Source organism: Microtus oregoni, unplaced genomic scaffold (assembly GCF_018167655.1).
Source record: "Microtus oregoni isolate MIOR12 unplaced genomic scaffold, Mior012 000007F_ref0000211, whole genome shotgun sequence".
Lineage (NCBI taxonomy): Eukaryota > Metazoa > Chordata > Mammalia > Rodentia > Cricetidae > Microtus > Microtus oregoni.
In genome coordinates this window covers 42,996,935-43,022,016 of record NW_024543066.1, presented here as the reverse complement: position 1 = coordinate 43,022,016, position 25,082 = coordinate 42,996,935, and the positions used below count along the sequence as shown (strand labels likewise).

At 46.8% G+C, this 25,082-nt stretch overlaps 2 protein-coding genes across 3 annotated transcripts; one reads left to right on the top strand and one right to left on the bottom strand.

Moving 5' to 3' along the window:
• Positions 1 to 7,326: 7,326 nt before the first annotated feature.
• On the top strand, positions 7,327 to 13,003 carry Slc22a7 (solute carrier family 22 member 7). The gene is made up of 10 exons (XM_041656429.1): positions 7,327 to 7,719; positions 8,320 to 8,423; positions 8,508 to 8,662; positions 8,785 to 8,953; positions 10,507 to 10,630; positions 10,920 to 11,029; positions 11,358 to 11,572; positions 11,720 to 11,828; positions 12,301 to 12,507; positions 12,838 to 13,003. The coding sequence occupies exons 1-10, from the start codon at positions 7,327 to 7,329 to the stop codon at positions 12,869 to 12,871; spliced, it is 1,620 nt and encodes a 539-aa protein (XP_041512363.1). The 3' UTR covers positions 12,872 to 13,003.
• Positions 13,004 to 13,733: 730 nt separating this feature from the next.
• On the bottom strand, positions 13,734 to 16,192 carry Crip3 (cysteine rich protein 3). 2 transcript variants are annotated; one of them, XM_041656416.1, is made up of 8 exons: positions 16,150 to 16,192; positions 15,747 to 15,841; positions 15,307 to 15,364; positions 15,081 to 15,212; positions 14,296 to 14,367; positions 14,082 to 14,176; positions 13,937 to 13,994; positions 13,734 to 13,795 (listed from the first exon to the last, which is right to left on the bottom strand). In XM_041656416.1, the coding sequence occupies exons 1-8, from the start codon at positions 16,190 to 16,192 to the stop codon at positions 13,734 to 13,736; spliced, it is 615 nt and encodes a 204-aa protein (XP_041512350.1). The 2 variants fall into 2 exon arrangements, with proteins under 2 accessions (XP_041512350.1, XP_041512351.1); XM_041656417.1 differs by lacking the exon at positions 15,081 to 15,212.
• Between the last annotated feature and the right edge of the window lie 8,890 nt (positions 16,193 to 25,082).

Sequence of the window (25,082 nt, the reverse complement as noted above, 5' to 3'; positions counted from 1 at the left end):
CTCTCTCTCTCTGCTCTCTGTTCTTCTCCTTCTCCCCCTTCCCCTCCATACTTCCATAACCCACTAAATAAATATCCAACCTCATTCTGCATGGTGTGCCTATCCGTCTATTTCTCCTCCACCATTGCATGGTTCCCTGCGGTGTGGTCTCATGGCGTGCCTATCTGTCTGTCTCTCCTCGTGGCCTGCTGCACTTTATCTAAACCATTACAGCTGATTCTCTGACAAAATATCTCCTAGATTCCATCCTGCTCTTATTTTGAAGCTAATGCTGCTTCAAAATAAGGGTTTAATACCTCAATTGGTGACACATGAAGGTATAGCCATAAAAGTAAACCATTTGCCATAAAACTGCTGTAGGAGTAAGTTTTGTAGGTAATAAACATGCTTGCCAAGGCTGATCATAATTAATATAATGTACTTGCTGGTTTTGTATAGCATACTCTACCTGTGTGAGTACCTGTTTGGAGCTTCTGCAAGCTGTCTAGTGGAATTTGATTCACCGTTCCCTTTAAGGATTTTACTTAGTGGCTCAAAATCTCCCATAGGAAATTTTAAATAAGTTCAGCCATTGGTTTCTTAAAAGTTCGTTTTCTTAAAAGTTTGTAAACTATTTTTTAATCCAAATTGCAAGTCTGCCTAGCTGACATACCTAACTTGCTCATTTACATATTCACAGACACCCATCTGGGCCCAGAGCTACAGTTCCTTCAAGGCTACTTTTTTTGCAGCTTGACTGTCAGGCTTGAAACTGGGATCTGGGCTTGAAGCTGGGCAGTGCATGGGGTGCAAGCCATCCTCCCTCTGCCTCTTGGCCATCCTGCCTGGGTACTTAGGACCAAGGGGCCAGTCCCTCATTGCCTCCTCTGCCTGAGCAGGACACAGGCTATGTTCAGCGGTCCCAAGGTCCCACTACAGATTATGACCGGCTGGCAAATTTAGCTCAGGTTCCCAGGTGCTTGCCATTGTAGTGGCTTTGAAACTGTCTTGTGAGACCATAAGCTTAGACAGGTATAGCCATGTCATGTTTTTTTTTAATGATAAACTGATTGGACCATTAGCTCAGGCTTCTTATTAGCTCTTATAATTTATATTAACCAATTATTCTTATCTATGTTAGCCACATGGCTCAGTACCTTTTTCAGCGGGGTAGGTCACATCTTCCTTTTTCTGTGTCTGGGCAGAACTGGGGAGGAATGGGCTTCCTCATTCCCAGAATTCTCCTGTTCTCATTGACCTGCCTCTACTTCCTATCTGGCTGTCCCGCCTCTGCTTCCTACCTGGCTAATGGCCAATTAGCATTTATTTAAAACATAATTGACAGAATATAGGCAATTGTCCCGCACCACTTCCTCTTCTTCTTCTTCTTTTTTTTAAAAACAAAAACAAAAACATCCATAGTCCATTTGGGGGAATGTGGGCATAGTTTTCCAGGCTACTTCCTGCTGGTTGGGGGTGCTGATAATCTTATAGGGGCCTAAAGAACATTTAGAATTATGATAAAGTCCTGACTGGAGTACCCTGTGAGGCTTGATCATCTCAAGCAGCATCTTGAACCTGTTCTGGATGTAGAACTCAGACATCCAGGCCATCTGTTCCTACCAGAGATTTCTCAGGCGGTCTTCCTTGATGAAGCCTGATTTTTCTTAATGCAGAATGAATCCACAGCCTCTCATTTCCTGTGGAAACAAAAGCAAAATCTCTTCTCCAAAGTAACTTACCCTTTGACTTCAATTTTGAAGTCAAGATATTTTCAAAATACCTTTCTTGGATTAATTCAGCAGCATTTATAAGCAAATATCTTTTAGCAGCTGTTGCTCCTTCCTCAGCATTCAAACAATTCAAAGAGAGCATAATAATATACAGTATCAAAATTCTCTGTGCATTTTTCATCTTTACGTGGCTTTATTTTAACCTCTATTTCTTTTATTTTTACTTTTAATTTTTGAGACAGGTTCTCTGTATATCTTTGGCTGTCCTGGAAATCCCTCTGTAGACCAGGCTGTCTTTGAACTCACAGAGATCCACCTGCTTCTGCCTCCCAAGTACTGGGATTAAAGGTGTGTACCACCATACCTTGAATTCACAAAGGTCTCTCTGCCTCTGCCACTCAAGCATTGGGATTAAAGGCTTGTGCCACCACACCTTGAACTCACAGAGGACTGCCTGCCTCTGTCTCCCAAGTGTTGGGATTAAAGGTGTGTGCCACCACACCCAACTACTCTCATTCTCTTCTATTTTAAGGACTTTAACCTTTTTCTTCATTCTCTCAAGCTTGCAAATATTTTTAACACACTGTAAACCACTTAGAAATTTTCTTCATCTTTGAATCTCTCTTTACTGTATATCTCTCTTTTTCTGACCACATGACTCTTTATTTGCTAAGCAATATGAAGAGGATTAAAGCCATGGCTTTAATGGCTGGATCCAGCCCATTCCTTAGCTTTCTGAGATTCCAGCCTCATGGCAGAGGTACTGGCTATAGCCATATTTTTTTTTAAATATTTATTTATTATGTATACAATATTCTGTCTGTGTGTATGCCTGCAGGCCAGAAGAGGGCACCAGACCCCCTTACAGATGGTTGTGAGCCACCATGTGGTTGCTGGGAATTGAACTCAGGACCTTTGGAAGAGCAGGCAATGCTCTTAACCTCTGAGCCATCTCTCCAGCCTATAGCCATATTTATTGCCACAACTCTATGGCGTTTCAAGGTCCCTGCCAGCAAGCGAGCTGCAGCAGTCTGATCACAAACCACACTCAAATGTAGCTGTACCTCCTTCCTTTTTTTTTTTTTTTTCGAGACAGGGTTTCTCTGTGGTTTTGGAGCCTGTCCTGGAACTAGCTCTTATAGACCAGGCTGGTCTCGAACTCACAGAGATCCGCCTGCCTCTGCCTCCTGAGTGCTGGGATTAAAGGTGTGCGCCACCACCGCCCGGCTGTGTACCTCCTTCCTGAAAGAGTCAGAGTTTGTGCTGACAGGACAGCCTAGAAAGCCAGCATTTTAAAACAGCGTAGCTTTTTTCCTTCTACGGTTGAAAACCAAAAAGCATGTGGTCAGCTTTTCATCAACACCATTTAAGTGTTTCGTGTCAGGACCTCTTAAAGAGCTGCAGGGTTTTGCAGCTAAAGCTGAGTCAGGAAGCCTCTCTTAAATGGAGAGAACAGACAATTATAACATCTAACAGTAAACATAGGTGTATTTAAGTTTTATGTATGTACACACAGTGAAAAGGAATTGGGCAAAGTGGATACTCTTGGTGGGTCCTACCAAAGACATGCCACTGCACAAAACACACATGTAACAGAGTCAGCACTGTGAACCAGGCAGGGAATACCTCAGAAAAGATGGCAGGACTTGGTCACCTGACCTGGCTCTCAGTTAAGATGGCGGTAAAGTCACCTAACCTCAGTCAAAATTGTGGCAGCCACATGTTGTATGGAGAAGCCACTTTTTTTGAGCTGTGGGAGTTTTATCTAGAGGTGTGATTTGCTCTGTTGCCAAGCCACCATGCCACAAGCCACGGTGGGGAGCAAAGGCTGGAATTGAAAACAGCTGCCTCGTGGATTCAACCAATCTTGTTTGTAGCAGTGGTAGGGACAGTTTGAGAAAAAGCAGAACTGGTGGGACACCAGCGAAGCATAGTTTGAAGGTTTATACCATAGCTGAAAACGCGAAAATCACTGCAGGGCCTGTAGAAGAGCGTCCTCTCTCTATAGGCGGGGTGTTAAAGCCTGACTGGCTCCAGCCTGGGAGACTTGGAAGCCAGAGAGGCTTAGAGGCTGCTCTGCGCCCTCTCTCTCTCTCTCTCTCTCTCTCTCTCTCTCTCTCTCTCTCTCTCGGCAGGAACAACTTACAGGTGGTCCAAAAGAAAAGAAAAAAAGCAAGGAGAAAGAAAAATGAATGCACCACACAGCCTGTGCAGTGCTAGCACGGGAGGACAACCCTGGGTCATCTGGTCATACTTTTAGCTATGGGAAGCAACCAGAGATGAATGTTAGCGAAGGGCTCAACCATAGCCATGAAGGTTGTGGTTGGGAGTTGGAAGGGGAAAACTCACCACCAAAGCCACTGGTGTACATGGAGGTTGGCATTTAGGCAGATAGAACGCAGAGCTGCTGTGAAGAAACCTGGTTCCCAAGCCCAGGGTTCCACTTGTCCTCAGCTGACCCTCCCATGGGCAGGAGGGAATGTGGAGAGCCTGGCCGAGTCACAAGCACCAGTATTATGATCATCGTGGCTGTCATTCTCAATGACATTAGAGAAGAATGCTGCCATGCTGAGTGGGGTCAGGAACGATGAAACCAGGACAAATCAGTACTAAATTTCTCCCTGAAAAAGGCTTGCGTGTTTAGATTTACCAAGAGCCAAGGTAAAGAGGGAGAGGTGACCACTGTGCTATTATTTATTCAATATTATTATTATTATTATTATAGTATAACAGTAAATCACCCAAATAAAACATCTGAACTAGGCATTGCAGTTCTTGCCTTGAATCCCAACTTGGGATGTAGACAAGAGGATCATGAATTCAAGGTCATCTTAAGCAACACAGTGAGTATAAGGTTAACCTGGACTACACACCATGTCTGCCTGCACACTGCCATGCTTCCCACCATGATAATGATGGACTAAACCTCGAAACTGTAAGCGAGCCCTTCAATTAAATGTTTTCCTAATAAGAGTTGCCGTGGTCATGGTGTCTCTTCACAGTCATAGAAACCCTAAGACAGGCAGAAAGTCCAGGTCTTTAGCTGAGCCTCTTTTTGCCTCCCAAGACCCACTTGTGACCCCTTTTCAACACATGCACATACACACACACACACACACACACACACACACACACACACGTTCCTCCAGGTTTGTACGACCTGTTTGAACTTTCTTATTGATTCTGATTCCGAAAGGGCAGAACTGTCTGTAGTGCCTCTGTGTCCCGCCGGGATGCCTGAGTTGCACAAAACTAAGCAAACATCTGTGCTTTTATCACCCTGCCCCGCCCGTCTTTCCTGCCTCCCAGGTCAGGGAATGACCCGACCCTCACTGTGATGAGTCTGTCAATCAGCACCCATCAAACACTGCAGATCGAGTCTTTCCTCTGAGCTTTCTCTGTGTGTGTCTAGGGGTGCCTGGAGCTGACTGGGACATAACCAGAGGGCAGCTTGGACCTGGGTGTGTGTGTCTGGGTTCCTGGTCCTTTCTTGACTCTGTGGCTTTGTCACTGTACAACCCCAGTGTCCCCACCCTGTCTTTGGTTTCTTTATCTGTTCAAAGTGGGAGATAGTTTAAGTCAGTGCTTTGCAACTTTTGTCTTGTTTTGTTTGAGACAGGGTTTGTCTGAGTAGCCTTGGCTGTCCTAGAACTAACTCTGTAGTCCAGGCTGGCCTCGAACTCAGAGATCTGCCTGCCTCTGCTTTCCAAGTGCTGGGATTAAAGGCATGTGCCACCACCGCCCAGTGCTTTGCAACTTAAAAAAAAAAATAGTGGCCTTTTCTCAAAGGACACCTAAAGGAGCTTTGGCATTTGGGGAATCAACTTAGGATATGTGTGACATTGTTGGCTTCTACCCTGCTTTTGCTACAGGGTAGGTGACTTAGTTGTCTATTATTCCACTGAAACATCATAACCAAAAGCAACTTGGGGAGGAAAGGGCATATTTCATTTATACTTCTACATTGCTGTTCATCACTGAAGGAAGTCAGGACAGGAACTCAAACAGGGCAGGATCCCGGAGGCAGGAGCTGATGCAGAGGCCATGGAGGGGTGCTGCTTACTGCTTGCTCCCCATGGCTTGCTCAGCCTGCTTTCTTATAGAACCCAGGACCATCAGCCCAGGGTTGGCACCACGAGGGATGGCACCTTTAACACCCGATTCTGTGTTACCCTCTCGGTACAGTTCGCGCACCACTGTACTGTGCGCTAGTCGGGTAAGGGCCTGGAGATTGAAAGAACACACAAGAGACCTGGGTCATTTGAAAGGAGATCAGCCAAATGCCATTTATTCAACCTTGGGGAAATCCTTATATACCTAGCTGCTGCACATGGATTTCCGCCCAGGTAGGTGGGAAATTACCACACCAAAGATGGAGTCAACAATGCCCTACAGCTAATCACCAGGCAGGGCAGAGGGAGCACAGGAACAAACAGAATGTTTTAGTTAGCTGACCAGAAACTGTCCTCAAGATGAACCCCAGGAGCAGAGGTAGACCTGGGCCCTACGGGCACCACCCACAATGGACTGGGCCCTCCCGAAATGATCAGCAATTATGAAAATGTTCTATAGACTTTCCAGTCTACTGCTGGTAGATATTATGAGTCATTTTCTCAGTACAGGTTATGACAAATTAACAGAAAACTAACTGGCCCAGTAAATGAGAACACGAGTGTCAGCAGGAACAAACCCTTCTGCTGGTACTACCTGAACTCTTGGAGACACTGAGGAGACCACCGCTCCAATGGCTTCTCTAGGACGCTTTTTTTTTCTTTTTAATATTTATTTATTTATTATGCATACAATATTCTGTCTGTGTGCATGCCTGCAGGCCAGAAGAGGGCACCAGACCTCATTACAGATGGTTGTCAGCCACCATGTGGTTGCTGGGAATTGAACTCAGGACCTCTGGAAGAGCTGGCAATGCTCCTAACCTCTGAGCCATCTCTCCAGCCCTCTAGGACGCTCTTGAAAAGAGGCAGACTGGGGGGCTGGAGAGTGTTCCTGAGACCCCAAGAGGGGCTAGCACAGTCCCTGGGCTGACTTAAGTCAGAACATCCTCTCCATCCATGTGTGGGAGGTATAAGGAAAACTTAGGGTTCAGTGGATGACTCCCTTACATAAGGAAGTCCAGCCCTCATCCTGAATCCTGGGCTGTGGGCCAAGCTCTGCTTTGGCTGCAAATAGTCAAGGTTAACCAAAAAGTCACAGTACAAAGGCCATCCAGGACACCAGGCATAGTGTCCAGGGGACTTCTCTTAGACAGCAAGTAGCTAAGGTCTCCGTGTCTCCTCTATACCCAGCTGCCCTGCTATGCTGGTCCTTGGCTCTCCTGCCTGGTTTCTGAGGCTCAGTGTATACAGGCCAGCTCCATAGACACTATGATCTCTGGTGGATGGTAGCCCTTCCCTGTAGGCACAACTAGCAAGGTAGGATCTGTAGTATGGATGATGGGGGAGGGCCCAGGCCTGGGCCAGCCCTGGGGGCTGGACTCTGGCTACAGACTCTCCCCTTGTCAGTATAACCATTTCCACCTCCAGAGTCCAAGGGTCCATGTCTCAAGCAGTCTGAGCCGTGCTAGGCACGACAGAGGGACACTTGGTGGGTGGGCAGCATGGGCTTTGAGGAGCTCCTGGACAAAGTGGGTGGCTTTGGCCCCTTCCAGCTGCGGAATCTGGTGCTAATGGCCCTGCCCCGGGTGCTGCTGCCCATGCATTTCCTCCTGCCCGTCTTCATAGCCGCTGTGCCTGTCCACCACTGTGCCTTGCCTGGTGCCCCTGCCAACCTCACTCACCAGGACTTGTGGCTGGAGGCCCATCTGCCCCGGGAAACTGATGGCAGCTTTAGCTCCTGCCTCCGCTTTGCCCATCCCAAGGCTCTCCCCAATACCACCTTGGCAACAGGGGCACACAGCTCTGGGGAGCCTGAGGGTGAACCCACCACGGTACCCTGCTCTCAGGGCTGGGAGTACGACCACTCAGAATTCTCCTCCACCATTGCAACTGAGGTACTTGAGCCCAGAGGGTGTGGGATGTGTTAGTGCCTGTCACTACCTTGGAGGTTGTTGTGTGGGTGTGAGATAACCTTCCTCTGCTCTGAGAGTTTTTGCTTGCCTGTGTGTAGAGTCTATGGATGGAAAGCCCTGAGTTGAGGTCTGGGTTTGGACTGAGAAATTCATCTGTTATATTCACTGGGAGCTGATGAAGGCAGGGGAGGGCTAAGGTGGCTCCAGAGTGTTGGAACAGAAAGCCGAGGAGGACGTCCTTGCAGTAAGAGATGGATAAACTACAGAGGCCTCCATTTCTCCCCTCTCCCTCATTTCCAGGACCAGGTCTGAGATTTACATGATTCATCCAGAAAGGAAGGGTGGGTGGAGTAGAGTCTCCCGGGGTTGGGGGTGGGGAGAGGGAGAGGACAGCAGGATTCCTGGGCGGTGGTGATGGTCCAGGGAGAGGCAAAGCCTTCCCTTTCTGATGCTGAGGTTGCTAGCCAGGGATGGGGTATCTTCCGGAATGTCAGAGTTGCCCTGGAGTCTGGAGAGGAGAGACTGGTGCTGGCTGGAGAGGGACTCACCCACATGAATCGCCCCTTCCTCGCTTGTCTGCAGTGGGACCTGGTGTGCGAGCAGAGAGGGCTAAACAAGATTACCTCCACCTGCTTCTTCGTTGGGGTGCTGCTGGGGGCTGTGGTGTACGGAAACTTGGCTGACAGGTTAGACAGGCACAAGATAAATAAGGGACCAGGCGGAGGGGGCTCCCTCCCAATGGGATCTGACTTTGCAACGGCCCTTTGCAGGTTTGGCCGGCGCCAGCTTTTGCTGGTGGCTTATGTGAGCTCCCTGGTGCTGGCCCTGGCATCTGCCGCCTCAGTCAACTACATCATGTTTGTCATCACCCGAACCCTCACTGGCTCAGCCCTGGCTGGTTTCACCATCATTGTGTTGCCACTGGGTGAGGCGGATAAACATGGGAAGGCTTGCAGGGCCGGTGGGAGGCTGATAGAATTAGATGGGCCCATCTGGCCCTTGCTAACTGTCTTCCTGTCTCCGATGGCTCCATGGCTCCGGGTATAGAGTTGGAATGGCTGGATGTGGAACACCGCACTGTGGCTGGTGTCATCAGCACCATCTTCTGGACAGGAGGAGTGCTGCTGCTAGCACTGGTTGGGTACCTGATACGGAGCTGGCGGTGGCTTCTGCTAGCTGCCACCCTGCCATGCGTCCCAGGCGTCATCAGCATCTGGTGAGAGCTGCAAGCAGCTGGGAGTGACGGATACGTACAACCAAGACAAAATTAACTAGACTAAGGTTCTAAAACAGGCTGAGGAGATGGCTTACCTGGTAACAGCACACACTGGAGGACCCAAGTTCAATTCCCAGGACATACATCAGGCAGCATGCAAGCCCAGCTCTAGGGGATCAAACACCTCTGGCCTGTGTGTACATATGTGCACACATACAAACATGTACACATGCATATACCACACACACACACACACACACACACACAAAGAAACTAAGAGATGCAGAAACAGAGTCGGGGACCAAGAGACAAAACAATATCAAGAGAAGCCAGAAAAACAGAAATCAATAGAAAGAAGATGGCACAAGACACAGGCATGGTGAGACCGAGACTGAGCCAGAGAGAGGTAGTGATAACAGACCGGAACTGAAAGGCAAATGCCAAGGGTCCGATGAAGACACACAGGCACAGGTAGTAAGAAACAGACAGGAAAGACAGTGGTCAGAGTCAGACACTGCCAAGTGGAGGCTGGGGTTTGCCTTCAAGGGACAAGGATGGGACGCGGCCTGCATGGTGGTGGAAACTAAGGCAGGAGAATGGAGGGCCTGGCAAAGTGGGTGCTTTATTGCCTCCTAATGGGGAACTGTGTATCAGTATGTTTCTCCAGCCCTCATCCTGCATCTTCCTGCCAGAAGTGTTGGCTGTGTTGGGGGCTAAGGTTTTGAGGGTAAGATAAATTCAGTTGAGGGGGCTGGAGAGACAGCTCAGTGGTTAAGAACATTGCCTGCTCTACCAAAGGTCCTGAGTTCAATTCCCAGCAACCACATGGTGGCTCACAACCATCTGTAATGAGGTCTGGTGCCCTCTTCTAGCCTGCAGACATACACACAGACAGAATATTGTATACATAACAAATAAATAAATTTTTTTTTTTTTTTTTGGTTTTTCGAGACAGGGTTTCTCTGTGGCTTTGGAGCCTGTCCTGGAACTAGCTCTGTAGACCAGGCTGGTCTCGAACTCACAGAGATCCGCCTGCCTCTGCCTCCCGAGTGCTGGGATTAAAGGCGTGCGCCACCATCGCCCGGCCAATATTTTTTTTAAAAAAAAAAAGATAAATTCAGTTGAGTAAGCAAAGGACACCTTGGAAGACTGGGGAGTGGGTTCTAGGCCTGAATAATGAATCAGGGAAGAGGTGGCTTTGTTTTTCAAGACCAGGGTTTCTCTGTGTTGCCCTGACTGTCTTGCAACTCACTTTGTAGACCAGGCTAGCCTCAAACTCGTAGATCCACCTGCCTCTGCCTCTGAGTGGTGGGCTATTAAAAGCATGTGCCACCACCACCCGGCTGCAAGGTAGCTTTTAAATTGGGCCCAGACAGGAGTTCATGGGACTGAACAGTAGGAGACCAGGGGCAGGGATTGGGGGTGGCCATGTCTTTTCAGGCAGAAGGGGCTGCATGAGTGAGAACCTGGAGTCTATAGTCTGGAAGCTCAGGAGGTAGAGGTAGCTTGCAAGGCTGGTTTCTAGCTGAAGGGTTCTTTGGCTTCTCCCCTAGGTGGGTACCTGAGTCTGCACGATGGCTTCTAACCCAGGGCCGTTTGGAGGAGGCCCGGACATACTTGTTCCGCTGTGCCAAGCTCAATGGGCAGCCTGTGAGCGAGGACAGCCTGAGCCAGGAGGTAAGGGTGACAATGGATATAAGAGAGTGCCCAGGGGTGGGTGTCTAAGTGCCCCTTTTCCTGGGCCCACCATATATGACCAGAAAAGCCTTTGTCTTCCAGTGGAGAGCACCTAGTGGTCTTCCAGTGGAGAGTAGCCTGCCTGGCTCTGGTGGGCCATCTCCTTTACTCCAGGTCCTCCACGTGTACTCCCCATCCCCAGTACTGCTGGGGAGAGAGAGAGATGCAGAGAGCGCACAGGCTTCTGAGACAAGCTCTGATGGCACAGCCTTGCTCCCACCCTCACCAGGTTCTGAACAAAGTGGTCACTGTGGAACGGGTGCTGCGAAGACCCTCATACCTAGACCTGTTCCGAACCCCGCAGCTCCTACGCATCTCACTGTGCTGCATGATGGTGTGGTAAGAGGGGCTGAGCTGGGGCTGGGTGTGAAAAAGGTGAGGGCCAAGAGTGACTGGGGAGGGGAGACAGGGAGGGGACTCTGACGGAGGCAGGCCCAGTGGAGTAGGCAGCTCTGTGACTTGACATCTATTTTTGTGAAATGAACTGGTTGCGGTCAGTTCCTGTGCCACAGGGTTGCTACTAAGATTGGGGTAAAGGCATTTTGGCCACTGGTAACCTACTTGGGGATTATGGGTGACTAGGAGTGAAGGGGGACCTCTAGGCTGCCAAGAGGCAGGAGGGGCGAGGCAGAAAAGGGCTCTGAAGGAGCTTTGTGATTCTGTTCAGGTTTGGAGTAAACTTTGCCTACTATGGCTTGATTCTGGACGTGTCTGAGCTGGGGCTGAACGTGTACCAGACGCAGCTGCTGTTGGGGGCTATGGAACTGCCCTCCAAAATCGTGGTCTACTTCCTCGTGCGTCATGTGGGACGCCGCCTCACAGAGGCTGGAACACTGCTTGGTGCCACTCTGACCTTTGGCATCAGCCTGCTGGTGTCTCCAGGTGAGCTGAGGTCTTGAGGCCTGGCAGTTTGTCTTTGCTCTGGGCAGACAGTCTGGCTTGCACCCAGGGAGTTCCTAGAATCATTAAATCTAGGAACTAATGATTAGTTAGTTTCTAGAATCACTGCGAGAATCCCTTTCCCTCCAGGGACCAAGTACTGGGTCACAGCTCTGTTGTTGTTGGGAAAAGGGTTTTCTGAAGCTGCCTTCACTACAGCATACCTGTTCACATCTGAGTTGTACCCTACTGTGCTCAGGTGAGTTGTGGTCCCAGGTGACTGACTTGCCTTAACAAAGGCATCTGCAGTCACACTGCCCTATCTGTTCTTTAGCTACAGCCAGGTACATCGTGGTTGTTTGCCCAAGTCTTGGAGAGCACAGGGAATTTTTTATCTTTTGTACTGTGTGACCTTGGGCCACATTAACCTTATGGGGCTCCTTTGAAGAAAACAGTTCCAAAAATACCCATCCTACTCATGGTGTTGCAGAGCCCTTGGGGATGGTCTCTGGGTACAAGGCAGGGGCCTCCCCTCGGTGTAAGCTACAGATCTCCCTTCCACATTACCGGCTTATAGCTCCTCGTAGCGGTCCCTGAGCAGCACTCTGGCAGAATGGGAGTTCCATCTTCTGGTGGGTACTGGGTAGGGAGTGAGAAGGCACTATCAGGGGCTGCCAGCCTAGGAGGGGAGCCTTGTGATGCATGTCCCCCTCATCCTCTCTTGGACACAGACAGACAGGATTGGGACTCACTGCACTCATCGGCCGGCTAGGGGCCTCTTTAGCCCCACTGGCAGCCTTGCTAGACGGAGTATGGCTGATGCTGCCCAAACTTGCTTATGGGGGAATTGCCCTGCTGGCTGCCTGCGCTGCACTCCTGTTGCCCGAGACAAAGGTGGCACAGCTGCCAGAAACCATCCAGGATGTAGAAAGAAAGAGGTATATGTGCATGTGTGTGGTATTCATGAGTTCAAGTGCCTAAGCCCAACACTTGAGTGCCAAGGGGAAGACAGTTACACAGCTACATTTGACATCTGTACATGTGTACACAGGTGTTTTGAGGTGTATGCCCTGTGTGTGTAAATTGTATACATAAAATCATACATAAGTCCATACCTTTATGTATATACTGACATCCATGAAGAGATACACCAGAATATGTCCAGACGCATATGGGAATGTGTGTGCTTGTTTGCAAGGAGCCCTTGAAGGCTCCAGGACTAAACCCCACCATGTTCCTGACCCCTCCTTCCTCCTTGTCCTGTCCAGTATTCAGGAAGAAGATATGCAGGTCCGGAACTGAGGGAGACTAGAGATAGCCCTCCAAAGGAGCTCTGCGGGACCAGAAACAGAAGGCAGGCTCCTGAGACTGGGACATCACAGCCCTGTGCCTAAAAATGAAGTTGCCACTGGCACCTTCTGTATTCTTTCAGTCTCCAGCAAAAGGACAGCCTCCCAGAATGCACTGGGCACCCCTCATGCCTCGGGGATTCTGTAAATTAAGATGCCTCCTGGGTTGGGGCAGTTTTGAGGTTTGGAGAGATTCCTCCATTGACTTGATCCTCAGCTCTGATTCTGGCTTTGTCACTGTTCATCTCCCAAGTGGAAAATGAAACTTCCTAGCAGACAAGATACATTGTCACACTCAGACTGAACAAGGGGATTCTAGGAATGTTGCTGAAGGACAGTTCTCTGCTCTTCTCTAGTACACGAGACTGATGGGTGTGCTGTCTCTGGTGCAGGGATAGGATCTGCCCAAGGACGGGACCAACAGATGGAGCTGCTTGTGCCCCTGCTCCCCCATCACAGTCTAGGCTTCATACCTACAGAGTTAGTTATGAGAGTCAACATTTTATTAGAGAAACCAGGGAGCTGAGACTCAATAAATGACCTCGATGAGTATACGTGGAAACTCCAGCATTGCTGGGAGAAGGAACTGGGAAGCCAGGAGATCACCATTCTAAGTGGGGTAGCCTATCCAGATAGGAATTGGGAAGCAAAGAATTGGCAGAGCAAGTCCAGATTTAGGTCTACCACCGGGCCTAGGCCCAGACCCCTGGGATTTCACTGTTTTCCTCCCAAAAGGACTAGGGAATTCCAGAGCTTCCAGTGGACCGAAGAGAGGGTGGGAGGCCTGAGTTAGGATGATCAGTCCCGTGAATGGCTCATTTGGATCTTATCTCCACTGGGTCATAGATATAGCAGCCCACATTGCCAATGTTCACACCTGAAGGAGAAAGTCCTGTCACCAAGGGCTTTGGTGGAACGAGTGTTGAGGGCTAAAGGGAGAGGGGAGGAGCTTGGGATGTCTGACTACAAAAGAAGTTCTTCACACATTAGCCCCAGTGTCTGGGGTCTGGCTGCCCACCTTTGGGGCCAAACAGGTATCCATAACAGGGGATGTGGCAGTAGGGTATGCCATCATGCTGGAAGACAGAAAAAGAATCTCCTTAGTCTGTCTCTTCCTACTGGACTCCTTCCTTCAGCATAACTTGCATTTCTGCCTTGCTCACCTCCGCGTGACTCCCAGCAGTCAAGGTCTTCCTACAACGTTGGCACCTCAGGCAGGGTCGGTGCCAGTTTCTGCCCAAAGACATCACCTTCTCCGCTGGTGGTGGAGAGAAGTGGTAGCTCTTCCCATCCTAGGGACAGGGCAAGGCCAACTCCCTGCCTCAAGTCACCACCCTCCCCCTCTGCTGCCTAAGCAAGGTTTCTGTTGTCACTTACCAAAATAGACAGGTTCTCCACATCCAGGGCACAGTGAGGTCTCCCCAGTAAATGTCTTCATGTAGGGAGGGCCTTTAATGGGAAGAGGCCCCAGATAGGGCTGTGGTGGGGACCAGGCACTAAGCAGAGCCCTCCAACCCCTGCCAGTGTATGGCACTGTCCACTTTCCAAACCCATTCTTCCCCACCACACCATACCCCAGGCAGCCATGAATGCGCTTCCCTTGAGCTCAAGACTCATCCTACCCTATTGGTCATCTTCACTGGGGACTACCTGCTGCCTTGTCACCCTCCCAGGGCCTCAGGAGCCCACTAGTTCAACGTTTCAGTGCTGGCAGTAACTCAATCATCAGGAAACCTGAGCTGATACAGGAGTTGCCCAGGGCAGTGGTGTCAGGTGTTGGGGAGCATGGTGTCACTGCCCACTGTGGGGAGTATAAGGAACAGGGATAGAGAAGAATCTGAGGAACTGGCCCTTTCCTTCTACTGCTCTGGCTGGGGAAGGGGCCCAGACTCCAGGTCAGTTTTCCTTCTCATTAAGCCGTCACCTGTCTTCTCTGGGTGTTTCTTGAAAAATAAGAGTGATCATGCTATCTGCCCAGTTTTCCTTTTAAAGTCAACTCACATGAGAGAACAGAAAAAAAAAAAAAAACAACAAAAACCAGGGCCACTGACAGGACTGCCAAGAGCAGTCACAGGCCTGTGGCACAGAGGGCAGGAGACCCAGTGTCTACTGCAGTTTGAAAGGTCCAGGGAGCAGGACAGGTGAAGCCCACCTTCACTTACTTTTCTTGGCCTGGGGGAGGCCAGCCTTTGGCCTTGGGGGTCTAAAGTTGCTGGGGCTGAGGAAAATGCTGCTGGTAGGGGAGGGAGCGTGGGGACTGTTGGGATAGAAACCCACACCACCAATGTTGACCCCTGCAGAGAGAAGACCCAATAAGGGAAATCAGGCTCTAATTGCTAGCCACAGGGAGAGTTCTGAGGCCCCGGCCCCTTCTAGACTGGAACTTACCTCTAGGTCCAAAGAGAGCCCCATAGCAAGGCTTGTGGCAGTATGGCCTCCCGTTGTGCTGGGCACAAGCACAGGCAGAGGAAGGGGTCATTCAGGGCCAGGGGACATGCTCACCGGCCTTTTCATTACTGGCCTCAGGTGCAAATGTGCACTGTGACTATTCTGATAGTGATGGGTGAGAGCTAGTATGTCAGATTGCCACTGTGGGCTAGGGATTGAGGGTATGGGTGGGAGACAAGAGCAGTCGCTTACCCCTCCCTCAAAGCCATGGGCCAACAGCATCACTGAGACTCCCAAATTTTGGCTGGTATGAGGCCCATCAGGTGAATAGCCCCTGATGTTGTCTGCTGAGGTTGCCTTTGGCAGGTTTCCAAGGCTGAAATTGTGGTCTATCAGGGTTGGGGGTGTGATAGAGGGCTGTCACCCTGATCAGGCCTCACCTCTGCATGCCCACCAGGGGACAAGATGCTGTGGCAGCGCTCACATTTCAGGCAGAAACGGTGCCAGTTCTTGCCTAAGGAGCTCACTTTCTCGGCTGTGGGGAACAAGGTGGATCTGGGCTGTCAGGAGTCCAGCTCAGCTCCAGGTGCCCTCCTTTTGTCCTTTCAGCTTTCTGGGGGAACCAGCCCAGCCGGTCTCGCCCTCTGGAGACAATGAATATTATCTCCAGGAGAAAGTTTCAGCCCACCCTGGTGCCTCTTGCCTTAGGCTCTTGGTGGCAGACAAACACACACACACACACACACACACACACACACACACACACACACTCATTCACTCACTCAAATGATACAGGGACCCCGGGGGCTCACACTTATCTTTACTCCTTGGTTCTAGCCTCACCGAAGTAAACTGGTTGCTGGCAACGTGGACAAGTCCAGCTCATGGTTCTTCATAGGACAGCCTAGTCCAAACAGCAATTCTAGGCACCGGCAGCTAAGTCCCGCCCCTCTGCCAGCCCCACCCACTGTCCAGCTTTGGTCTCATCGAGTTGGGGCCGCCCATTGGACACCAAAAACTTTGAGCTGAGGGACTGAGGCGATTTATCAATTTATTTTAAAGAACTTCAAAGAATGGGTGGAACCCAGACTTGGGAGAGAAGGAGCCCTGAGTTCAATGGCTCGTTTTCTAGGTCAGTGAAAAGAAACAAGCAAGCATCAGGCAGGCATTCTTCTAAGTGGTTTAATTCCTCCTTAGTGGAGCAGGGCTGAGAGCAAGGTAATGTGAAGTCCACCTTTCAAGTAAATCTCACACACACCTTCATTTTCTTGTTTGTACAAAGAGTAGGAACATGGTAGCAGTCTCCATGGCACAGGGTTGTAATAGATAAATTAATCTCAACAGTGCCTGGCACATGACTGCTATGAAAACAGTATGAAGAGTCCCTCAGATGAACTCATAACCCAGTCTGTAAATTCCAAAATGTGGTCCTGCTCATAATCTATGACTTATGCATAAGATTATCAGACTTGTTAAATTTAGAAGTTTAAGTTAAACACCAGCCATATATTTCTAACTCCAAGACTTAAAAATGTTGTGTAGTCACTGATCACCATACGGGGGTGCAATGGCTAGCTACAACCCAATGGTCACACAGCTGGCCCTAGTTAAACTAAATGGGTCACAAACAAAACCCAAACCTGAAAACCATGAACCTGGGAAGGAACCGGGGTGGTGGAGGTGGTGAGAGAAGAGACGATAAGAAGGTGTGTGGGATGGCATTAATCAGAATATGTTACACATGTGTATGAAATATCAGGTAACTAAATTAATTTAAAAACGAAAAACCCCTTAGCAATTACTTCCCCAAAAGCCTGATAGAATATATTTAAGTTGTAGAACACATCTTAACTTTGTTTAGTTTTGGTTTTTTGGTTTTTTGAGGCAGGGTTTCTCTGTGTAACAGCCCTAGCTGCCCTGGAACTAGCTCCTGTAGACCAGGTTGGCCTTGAACTTACAGAGAGCGCCTGCCTTTGCTGGGATGGATTTTAAAGGCATGTGCCACGACTGCCCGGCTCTACATCTTAACTTTTAAACCAGACTTTATTATAAATATTAAATTTGTTATCAGTTATACAGCTACTCAGAAGAGTCTTTTTTAGATTTTTACTTTAGGTGTTTAGGTGTTTTGCCTGTGTGTACACTGATGTGCATGCAGAACCCACAGAGATCAAGAGAGAGTAGGACCCCCTGGAACTGGAATTACAGGTGGCTGTGTTCTGCCGTGTGGACTCCGAGAAGTCGAGTATTCTTAACTGCTGAGCCATCTCTCTAGCCCCATTCAGATGGGATTTTTTAAAATGACATTTAACAAAGTAAATAGAAACACAGATATAAAAAGATTTTAAAATGTGGCAAAAATAGCCCAAGGCTGGGGAGTGGTCTCGCTCAGTGAAGTGCCTACTATTCAATCCTGAGAATCTGAATGTGGGTCTCCAGAACCCAGGCTCTATGGCATATGCCTATAATCCCCACATAGAGGCAGAAACATGGGGATCTCTGAGGCTTGCTGGCTAGCCAATCGACACAACCAGTGAGCGCTGGGTTCAGTGAGTGATCTTTATTTCTCCCCCCATACCCCTTATTTTGTTTTTGTTTTGCTTTTTTTTTTTTTTTTAAAGCAGGGTTTCTCTGTGTAGCCCTAGTTGTCTGGAACTAGTTCTATAGACCAGGCTGGTCTTGAGCTCAGAGATCCGCCTGCCTCTGCCCCCCCCCCCGAGTGCTGGGATCAAAGGGTGTGCCACCACCGCCCGACTATTTGCAACTTTTAAAGACTTATTTATTCATGTATTTTATGTATATGAGTGCTCTGTCTTCATTAATCCACACCAGAAGAAGGAATCTGATCCCATTATAGATAGTTATGAACCACCATGTTGTTGCTGGAAATTGAACTCAGGTCCTCTGGAAGAGCAGTCAAGTGCTCTTAACCTCTGAGCCATCTCTCCAGCCCCTATTTGCAACTTTTAAAATTAGAAAATTTAAAACATTTAAAAAGAAATATGTTTACATAAAAACTTGCATTTGAATGTTCATACCACAACTGGTAGCAAAAGGGGAAGGTGGAAAAAAAAAATCTAAAGTTCATCATCTGATAAGTGGATGAGCAGCACTGGAGCACAATTAAGAAAAACCCAGAGACTGATATTGGCATTCAACCTGAAGGTCAGAAAAGCAAAACAGCCACTGGCTCTTACCAGAGGCTGAAGACTAGAGAGTTATAGTTTTCCTTGTTTATCAGGCACAGAAAGAAAGTTATGATAAATAGATAGGTACAAGACTTCGGACTCATCAAGTTAGGATAGATACGGAATACTTTCTCTGAATTTGTCAAATGCAAATGGACTAGACATTGTTGCTATATTTATTGCCTGTATATATTGTATATAATTATTGTAATTATTGTATATAGTTTTTCTATATTAGTTATAGCTGTTTTTTTTATTTTAGACAAAAAGGAGAAATGTAGTGATATTTCATTTGTATTTTAATAAATAAAGCTTGACTGAAGATCAGAGAGGAAACAGCCGCACTGGTCAGCCTTACAGATCAGGCAGTGATGACACACACCTTTCATCCCAGTAGCCACACTAGTTTGCATAGAAACCAGGCAGTAGTGGCACAAGCCTTTAATCCCAGCCCTAGAGAGGGTTATAAGACAGGATTCCTGGAGGCAGGATCGCCATTTCAGACGGAGGTAGAGGTAAGAGCCACTGTCTAGCTGTTTTGTTTTTTGACCTTCAGGTTGAACTCAGTATCAGTCTCTGGGTTTTTAATTAATCGTGCTATATTTGAATCAGATAGTAAAATGTCGTCCATGTGATGGTAAACTATAGACTCAGGAAACTGCTTACATATCACAGCATGTGGTATTACATGTGCTGGTTAGTTTTCTGTGTCAACTTGGGGAGTTGAAACCTCAACTGAAGAGCTGCCTCTATCAGACTAGCTTGGCAGGCATGCTAGTGGGACCTTTCCTTCGCTACTGACTGAGGTGGGAGGGCCTGACCCACTCTGAGTGGTGCTACCCGTGGGTAGGTGGTCCTGGTGGTAAGAAATCAGGTTGAGCAAACCCTGCCTCGAATCCCTGCCCTGACTTCCTCTCATGAAGGACTATAAGTTATAGAATGGAATTGACCCTTTCCTCCTCGTGTTGCTTTTGGTCATGGTGTTTATCACAGCGACAGAAAACAAACTAGATTAGTAAGCGTATTATATAACATTATCCAGTGGTAAGAAGGCAGGCAGTACTGATGCGTGCTACAGCAGGGGCGAACCATGAAAACATTAACGAAGAAGTGTGATTCTATTTCTAGACCACCTTATTAATTCCTGCCTAATCGGCTCCTCTCCATGTATCCAGTACCAGGCTATGGAGCACAGTGACTCCTACAGCACCACCCCTGCTGAAGGGTAGATAGAGCCAACCCAGAACAGCCGAACCTGATTAAAAATTAAAAAGGCAAATACAGTCTAGAAGTAAAATTGGCCTGCCAACTTCCAGTTTTTACCCCTCCACACAGTCAACTATGAGCTGTCTGCTCCCTTAGTGAGTGAACACCGTCAAGCACTGTATCTCCAGTGCCTCGCTCAATCTCTCGCACACAATGTGCAATAAGCCATGTCTGTTGGTGAGAAAATGGAAACTACTCACAAAAGTCCCGGTTGTGAACACTGTTGCTAATGGAAGGGATGTGGAGAAAAGGGTCCAGGAGGACTCAAGATTTGATAATGAGGAAGGCCTGGATCTAGGGAAGCTCAGTTGCCTAGGTACAAGGTCTCTTTCTTTTCTTGTTCCTTTTTTCCTCAGAATTTGGGATTGAATTTAGGGATTGGTCAAGCTAGGCAAGTGCTCTACCACTGAGTTATATTCCCGACCATGTAGTTCCTTTCTTTTTTTTCTCTTTTAAATCAATACTTTATTTATTTATTTATTTATTTATTTATTTATTTATTTATTATGTATACAATATTCTGTCTGCGTGTATGTCTGCAGGCCAGAAGAGGGCACCAGACCTCATTACAGACGGTTGTGAGCCACAATGTGGTTGCTGGGAATTGAACTCAGAACCTTTGGAAGAGCAGGCAATGCTTTTAACCACTGAGCCATCTCTCCAGCCCCTGCAGTTCATTTCTTAAAACACGTAACTATTAACATGTATGATACAAAACAATATGATTAGACTAAGCCCAATTATAAGTATCAGGTAACTAAGCTGGGCATGGTGGCACATGCCTTTTATCCCAACATTCATGAGGCAGAGACAGGCAGATCTCTGAATTCCAGGACAGCCAGGACTACACAGAAAAACCTCATCTCAAAAAAAAAAAAAAACCAAAAACCAAATCAAAACAAAACAAAAAACCAACCAAACAAATAAAAAATATCAGGTATCTAATTAAAAAAACGTGAAAATTTGCTTTGGCAGCAAACCATCCCTACTATTTATAGACATTCACAAGACCTACTAATTAAGCTCAATTAGCTGAAGCACAAATGATATGTATCATTGACTGTGTGGCAAATGAGGGAATGTGGGAAAGTGTGATGTAAACTATAAGCTCCATATGTGTATCACTGTTGTTAAGTGTTTGGTTCACTTTGCAGTGAGTTTGATTACAAATATAAACTCTACTAATTGTATATTTCTCTAGACTGGCTCATATATATAATCACGTGCTTGTGACATGTAAGGCAATACCAAGAACTATGAGCTAGACATGTGGCAAATGCCTGCCATCCCCTCAGGCAAAAGGATGGCAGACTGAGGCCAGCTGGGCTATACCAAGAGACCTGTCCCAACAACATGTCATCCTAATGAAAAAAACCAACCCCACAAAAAAACCAAAACCCCTTTGTTCTAGATAACTGTTTAAAACTTGAATTGACTAGAGGGCTGGAGCAGTGACTCAAGGCTAAGAAAACTTGGTTTTGAAGAGGACTGAGGGACATGGCAGCTCACTACCATTCCTACCTTTGGTTCCAGAGTACCCAGTGCCCTCTTTTGGTCTCTGCAAAAACACAGACATGTACACAGAGATATATGCAAACAAAACATCCATATCCATGAATATTAAATAAATATAAAAAACATTAATGGACTAGAAAACTTCTGAAAGGAAAATAGCTCAGGTCTGTAAGTTAATGAAAAATTAGCTAACTAGAAAGCTTTACCTTTTGTAGTTTGTATTCCTTAATTTTTTTTTTTAAAAAAGAGGAGTAGAGAAAGTCACTTAGTAATAGGGTTCATGCCTAACATGCACAAGGTGCTGGGCTCAATCCCCAGCATCCGGCATCTCTCTCTCTCTCTCTCTCTCTCTCTCTCTCTCACACACACACACACACACACACACACACACACACACACAAAGCAGGGAAGTGAGAGAGAAAGACAGAGAGACAGACTGAGAAAGACTGAGAGACTTGAGAGCCTGACTCTGAATTTGCTTTCTTAAAAACATAGCAATGCCTAACTTAAGAGAGAACCCGTGTGTATGGCTGATCACATATCATCCCTCTCCTGTTTTTGAGCACCATCTTATCCTTACAAGCTTTTGTTTTTTTCTTTTTGGAGAAGGGTTTCTCTGTGTAGCTCTGGTGGTCCTAGAATTCACTCTGTAGACCAGGCTGGCCTCAAACTAAGATATCTGCCTGCCTTTGCCTCCCAAGTGCTGGAATTAAATGCATGTGCCATCACATTCGCGACCCCCCCCCCCCCCCCCCCCCTTAAAAGCTTTGAGATAACTTTGTATAAGGTTACGAACATTAAATGTTTGGAGCTATTGAGTGGGCTACACTTTGTGACTTTGTAGACTCAAATGGAATAATTCAGAATCAAGGCTTTAAGAAAGGCCTCTAATCCTCCCATGGCTTCAACCTGTGCTTGGGAAGCAGTCAGCACAGCTTTAAACAATGACTTTCCAAAGAAAAATGGATTGGTTTTGGAGTAGTGAGGTTGAGATGGATTCCCTCTGTAGTCTAGGCTAACCTAGAATTCATTGTGCAGTCAAAGATGAACTTAAACTCACAGCAATCTCTTTCCCTCACTTTCTTGAATACATGAATAACAGGGATAAGTTGCCATACCCAGCTAGGAAGGAAAGAATGGCTTCTTAAGTGTCACATGTATTTTATATACTAATATACAAAAATAACTGTATGTCATTAGGTTTGGTCTGCTATTATTTCATTGAAGAGTTTTATATCTATATTCATAAGAAGTAATTGTGAACTAATGTAAACTTCATTATGAATGAAAGAAAAATCATTCATGATCAATTCAATTTATACAAGTACTAAATAAAATGTAATACTATCATAATAAAAATTCTCAGAATATTAGGAATACAAGGGAATTCCAATATGGTAAAAGGCATTTGTGAAAAATCCACAGCTAACATAATATTGAATGTCAAATGCAGAAACAAGGGGCTAGAGAGGCAACTCAGAGGTTAAGAGCACTGGCACTCTTCCAGAGGATCCAGAACTGAATGCTGGGAGAAAAGAAGGTAGAGTAGGAGAGACGCCATGGAGCCGCCAGAGACAGACATGCTGAATCTTTCCCAGTAAGGCAATGCCATGTGGCAATATACAATTAATAAAAATGGGTTAAATCAAGATGTAAAAGTTAGCCAATAAGAGGTCAAGCAGTGATTTAATTAATATAATTTCTGTGTGGTTATTTTGGGGCTAAGCTTGCCGGGAAAAACAATTGGGCCCTCTCCCTACAACTTTAGTTTTTGTTTTTTATTTTTCTTTTTTGAGCTAGGGTTTCTCTGTGTAGTCCCTTGCTGTCCTGAACTCACTCTATAGACCAGGCTGACTTCTGGCTGCCTCTGCATCTCGAGTGCTGAGATTTAAGGCATGTACTAATACTGCTCAGCTAACAGTTTATTATCTTAATATCTGTGGATTCCAGTATGATGATGATGATGATGATAATAATAAAATGACCTAATAAAAAAGCAGCATTTAGCCGGGCGGTGGTGGCGCACGCCTTTAATCCCAGCACTCGGGAGGCAGAGGCAGGCAGATCTCTGTGAGTTCGAGACCAGCCTGGTCTACAGAGCTAGTTCCAGGACAGGCTCCAAAGCCACAGAGAAACCCTGTCTCGAACAACCAAAAAAAAAAAAAAAAAAAAAAAGCAGCGTTTAGAAATGTCCTCTTTCCCAGTATATCGCAGCCACAGGCTCTGGATGACACTGGAGAAATGAGGTGTGAGTAGTCAAGGAATTGGCAGGTAACAAGAAAATTTGAGATGAGAGCTCAGGACCAAAACCTCTGCCTGCCCCTGCGAAGAGGAATGTGACAGGCAATGAGAACTGACTTGGAGCTAGAGAAAGTGGTGACAAAAGTCTTGGCACCAAGTCATTTTCTACTGGGTCCTGAGAGATTCTATGGAGCCACTGCATCTGGTTTGAATTCCCCAGTGATAGCACCTAGGCTCTGAAGTTTTGTTTAAACTAGTTGATTATTATTTGAGTTGCTTTTTTGAAGGAATTAAGAGTCTTTGCATAACTTAGTCTTGAGAATACCTGGCAAAGTAGGAGGTCTCATGGCTGAGAATTGCTTAGGCAAATGGTTCCTTCAAAGGACTCCAGGTAAGAGGCTTTGGAAATTTGGAAATTGAATTACTAAGAGGCGAAGTCTGTGTAACAATAAAGCCAAGAGCAGTCAGTTTATAAGAAACTGGATCCCTTGCTGTTGTTGCTGCTGCTGCTAAGCCTGAATTATATTTTGGGGGTGGCTCTCTTTCTTCCACCCCACCTCCACCACAATACAAAACAGACAGGTTTGCCTGCAGGGTCCTGCTTTAGAAACCTCTCTGTAGCAAGAGGCCCCGAGACACTTCTCATTGGCTTCAGTCATATATTGTTTTTTAGATTAGTATTTATAGTATTATGAGTATTCTTGAAAGCTACCAAAACCATAGTTTTGGACAGTAAACTACATATCCATGACTGTAAAAGTGCCTGAATTTACAAATCAGGAGAAAAATTAAGCTAAGAGTTTTCTGCTAGATCTGTAACTGTGGTAGATGACACAGACTAAATGATCACAGGCTAAGTTAGGCTAAGTCTTGTTGGGTCCTGGTTCTTCTTTCTACTATGGTACTGAGCCCACAATATCTCAGTCACAGAGGTTCGTAAGTATACCACCTTACCAGAATTTTAGATGAGCAGAATAAGGAATTTCCTTGGTAATTGTAAGGATTTTGTTTGCCCCTGTATGCCAACCACATGTTTCACGGTGTAAAGAGGCAGTAAGACTGGAAAAGCTGCTTTTCCACAGGACTTGGGTTCAGTATCCAGCACCTACATAGTGGCCCACAATTGTCTGTAACTCCAGTTGCAGGGGATCTTCTACCTTCTTCTGGTTGCCATAGGCCTTTCTTGTTTAAGACAGGGTCTCACCATGTCTGGCCTAGAACTCTATGTAGACCAGGCTGACACTGAACTCCAAGAGATCTGCCTGCCTCTCCTCGCGCACGCTGGGACTAAAGGCGTGTGTACTACCACACCCAACCTAGTCCTTCTTAAGCATCCTCTTTGTGACAGTCCCTCCTTCCTGACCCTTCTCTGCACATTTGTATCTTGTTCCTCTAAAACCATATCCAATTTTACCTTTATTCTTACATGAACTAGAAAGTAAGGATAGAACAAGACAGAATCCACCTGCTGAAGACACTGGGATGCACAGCTCAGAAAGAATAGCAAAGCTTAAAGTCCAGTTTTCTCAAAACAACATTTTATTTGTTTGTTTATTTATGCGTGTG